At 36.7% G+C, this 4,083-nt stretch overlaps 1 protein-coding gene across 1 annotated transcript in view; it reads left to right on the top strand.

Moving 5' to 3' along the window:
* LOC132170651 (receptor-like serine/threonine-protein kinase SD1-7) overlaps positions 1-1,885 on the top strand; it is a 5,724-nt gene extending 3,839 nt beyond the window's left edge. The window contains exons 8-13 of the mRNA XM_059581713.1: positions 91-192; positions 288-499; positions 606-816; positions 900-1,137; positions 1,236-1,383; positions 1,491-1,885. Coding sequence (XP_059437696.1) covers positions 91-192; positions 288-499; positions 606-816; positions 900-1,137; positions 1,236-1,383; positions 1,491-1,799 — 1,220 coding nt within the window. The 3' untranslated portion in view covers positions 1,800-1,885. The remainder of the gene's footprint in view (positions 1-90; positions 193-287; positions 500-605; positions 817-899; positions 1,138-1,235; positions 1,384-1,490) is intronic.
* Positions 1,886-4,083: the final 2,198 nt, after the last annotated feature.

The raw sequence follows: 4,083 nt of genomic DNA, 5'->3' as shown, positions 1-4,083 counted from the left end.
AATTTATGCCATCTTTCTCTTTGAACTAATATTTCATTAATTCTCTGTTATGATGGTTGAGCTAATGGTGATTCTTGTCATCATAATTAGGCAAAAAATTGAGGGTATGGGTAGTTGTGTTGGTTCCAGCAACAGGGCTTCTCTTATGCCTCTTCATTTGTTTTTCATGCAAAGGAAAACTCAAACACATAGGTAACTATGATGTCAACTCAATTGTTTTTCTTAGACCAAGCACTCGATTCCAAGGCATAGTAACCAATTCTTATCTTAATTTCTATATCAAATAGGAGAGAAGGCTTCAAGCAGTAATCTACTATTATTTGATTTCGATATTGAACTCCATGCAATCAATGATGGAATGAACACCAACAATAATCTGAATAAACGAGAGCAAGATACTGAGTTACCACTATTCAGTTATAAAAGTGTATCAGCTGCAACCAATAATTTCTTAGCTGTGAATAAGCTTGGAGAAGGAGGCTATGGACCTGTTTACAAGGTACGTTACATTTTCCTAATGAATTTGATTTGAACACTATTAAGAAAACCGATATTAATGGTACACCTTCATGAAAGTTTAAAGAGCTTATGGTTCTCCTTCACAGGGGAAATTACTCAAAGGAAAGGAAATTGCAGTGAAGATGCTATCAAAAATATCTGGACAGGGAATTGAAGAGTTCAGAAATGAGACAATACTAATTGCAAAACTCCAGCACAGAAATCTTGTCAGACTCTTAGGTTGTTGTATCGAGCGAGAAGAAAAGATATTAATATATGAGTACATGCCCAATAAAAGTTTGGATTTCTACCTTTTCGGTGAGTGCATGTTTATCTTTCCTCTCATATGTTTCTGGGTTCTTAAGTACTAACTAATTTCCTTGATTGTACCATTTGAATAGATCCAACCAAGAAACTGATGTTAGGTTGGGAGACACGCATACGCATTATTGAAGGGGTTGCTCAAGGGCTTCTTTATCTTCATCAATATTCAAGGTTACGAATTATACATAGAGATCTAAAACCAAGTAACATTCTCTTGGATAGTGAAATGAATCCAAAAATATCAGATTTTGGCATAGCTCGAATAGTTGGAGGCAATGAAACACAGGCAAACACAAACCGAATTGTTGGAACTTAGTAAGTATGCAACTCATTTTACATCTAATATTTTCAATTGCCAGTTAAATTCTTCTAGCAGGCTACTAACGAGTAGGGTACTAAATTTTGGAATCCAGTGGATACATGTCTCCCGAATATGCTCTACAAGGTTTATACTCGATAAAGTCCGATGTTTATAGTTTTGGAGTATTACTACTGGAGATTATAAGTGGCAAAAAGAATATTGGTTTCTATAACCATAGTTCACTTAGTCTTCTTATATATGTGAGTAGCCTTTATATCCTCTCAATTTCTTTATGTTTTTCACTAGTCTTTAAATTGAAATGCTCTTAGTTTTCAGTAAAACTTACATTTATATGAAATGATACTAGGCTTGGGAGTTGTGGAGAGATGATCGAAGTTTGGAGTTGATCGATCCAACAATAGAGTATCCTTCTTCTAGTTCTATTATGTTGAGATTCATTAACATCGGCCTTCTTTGTGTCCAAGAAAGCCCAACTGATCGACCTACCATGCTTGATGTAGTCTTAATGATTAGCAATGAGCATGCACTTCTACCTACCCCTAAGCAACCATCGTTTACCTCATTCCAAAATATGATGGACACAAATTCAACATTTGACAATGTAGAAAATTACTCAAAGAATAGCGTAACTATTTCAACAATGGAAGCCCGATGACTGATTCCTATACCAAATAAAATAAATGTTGTAGAACCAACCTTTTTGTATAATTTGTATGCATATTGATATACTACATACTTGTCTCTAAATGTTGTCTTAGTTCACTCATATTTTAGTTTTGTTAAATATCTATTACCATAACATTCTTTAAAAAAAAAAAAAAAAAAAAAAAAACCAATAGTATAACCAAATCATCGTGTGTTGTGTGCAACCAATCTTTTTAGGTGGGATTGGCTAGGGCTTGCTGTGGTTTTATTCTAAGGTGTGTGTTGCTAATTTTTGTTAAAATACTTGAGTGTGTTCCTATAGATTCCCATTAACGCATCCAAATGGTATCTTTTGGCCTTTTGACCAATTTTGTAAGAGGAATTTCTTGTGTCTCTATTGGTTTCTGGTTTTTCTTTTTTTCTTTTTGGATGAATATATATACTTGTGTGGGTGCATGTACATGTATCCACTGTCTGACATGGAGTGCAATGAAAACACTGCTTTCTTGAGAAAGCACTATCAAACCATGGGATATTTCTTCCTATCAAGAGGAATATCTAATAAAGGCAAAATATCAGAGCAAATGCTACCAAAAAACCTGGTTAAAACGTTTTATTTAGGTAAATTATGGGTGCAAAAATAAGCATTCTTATGAACTTTGGTGGCTGATTTCAATGATGCCTGAAATGGAGACCTTCCAATATGAAATTGGGTTGCAACTGTTCTCATTCTTGCATAGATTCCACCCTCTCCATGCTGTGGATGGCCAATTGGCCATGGCATTTCAAAAGGCATTAATGATACCATAAATCAGCCTAAGGCTCAGGCACAACAAGAAGCCTACATCTAATAAGAAATTTTTCTACCCTAAAAGTTATTTTTATTATATTTCTTCAATAAATATACTAACTTAAACATCATAGGCTCTCCCAATAGTCGTCAACCAACGCCACTCCGGTGATCTACTATTTGGTTCCACACTCCAAAAATTTGCTTTTACAGCTAGCTGTCACCACTCTAGAGGTGTTTTTCTTGTTTTGTGAGTGACCTATTGTCCAATCAAACCGTCCAAAAATCTAGTTTTACATGTTTATACTAAATGATCTTTATACAACAAAGGTGTAAAAGGAAATGGATCCAATCTGAGATTGTGATTGTGTGGTCCTAATGTGCAAGAACTAATTGACATTAATGTACTTGTCATGGTTCTCATGTTTGCATGCAGAAGGTTTCTCTATCTAATGCTACTTTTGCTTCACGGCCTTGGCTTTGGGAAAGTTAGAATAGCCTTTATGAAACAGTTGGAGACAATTGCGAAATGCACCCAAATCCTTCTACAATATCTTCCCCTTTGTTGTTAGCGTTTGAGACAATGTTTTGTGGCTCCAATATGGACAATTAATGTGACATTATCATCATTTGTGTTACATGCAATATGGACAATTAATGTGAAAGAGCAACTGTCTGAGCATTTATTTAGTCTGTCTGGACATATGCATGCCCTGTCCCGTTGTGCTCGGACCTCGTTGCACCACGAGGCGCTGTCAGCCTAAACAAAATATCAATGTCTAAGTTTAAGTAAAGCTAACATGATAACAATCTCTATAATCTCTGCCCGTCCGAATGGATCCTCCGGTGTCCCACATGGATTTGAGCCATACTGGGTCTAAGTCTTCAAAGATAACCCGTATCAAGTCCTTCGCCACCACCAGCTGGCTGTCCGAATTCATCATCGGCTAAGCTAACTAAACCGCGCAATTTATTTATAATAGAGGGGAAAAACTCAAAAACTCTTTTGATAAACTAGTAAACAAAAATTTGTATTTAACCTATTATATATTGAACACTATGTTCCTAAAGTATTTTTTTTTAAAAATAATAATAATTTATTTTTTAAATAGTCTATGTTCCTAAAGTAAAGCAAAAGTTTGTGTGGAAAACAACAGAATTAAGAAGCTACGTTGTTACAAAAAAAAAGAAAAAAAAAAAACTCACCTCCGTCACTCTTCGGCCTCCACTATCTCCCACTTCTGTCTCCCGTCGCGTATTTAAACCCTTTGGCTCCCTCTCAGTCTCTGCAGGGATGATCACACAAGCGCACATTCTCTCCCAAAACCCTTCCTTCCTCTTCTTCTCTCCCAACCCTTTGATTCGCGCTCACACCGCCACTCCCGCCTCGTTCCTCACTTTCAACCAACTCCCGAACCGTCACTCCCCACTCTCTCTCTCGCTCCCTCGCCGACACGCAATGGCCTCCAACTCCGAGCTCTCCAACGGCGTCATCGCCGACGCC

The sequence above is a fragment of the Corylus avellana genome, chromosome ca1, assembly GCF_901000735.1.
Source record: "Corylus avellana chromosome ca1, CavTom2PMs-1.0".
In the NCBI taxonomy this organism is placed as follows: Eukaryota; Viridiplantae; Streptophyta; class Magnoliopsida; order Fagales; family Betulaceae; genus Corylus; species Corylus avellana.
The sequence above is the reverse complement of the archived record's forward strand: the minus strand, read 5'-3'. Positions and strand labels throughout refer to the sequence as shown.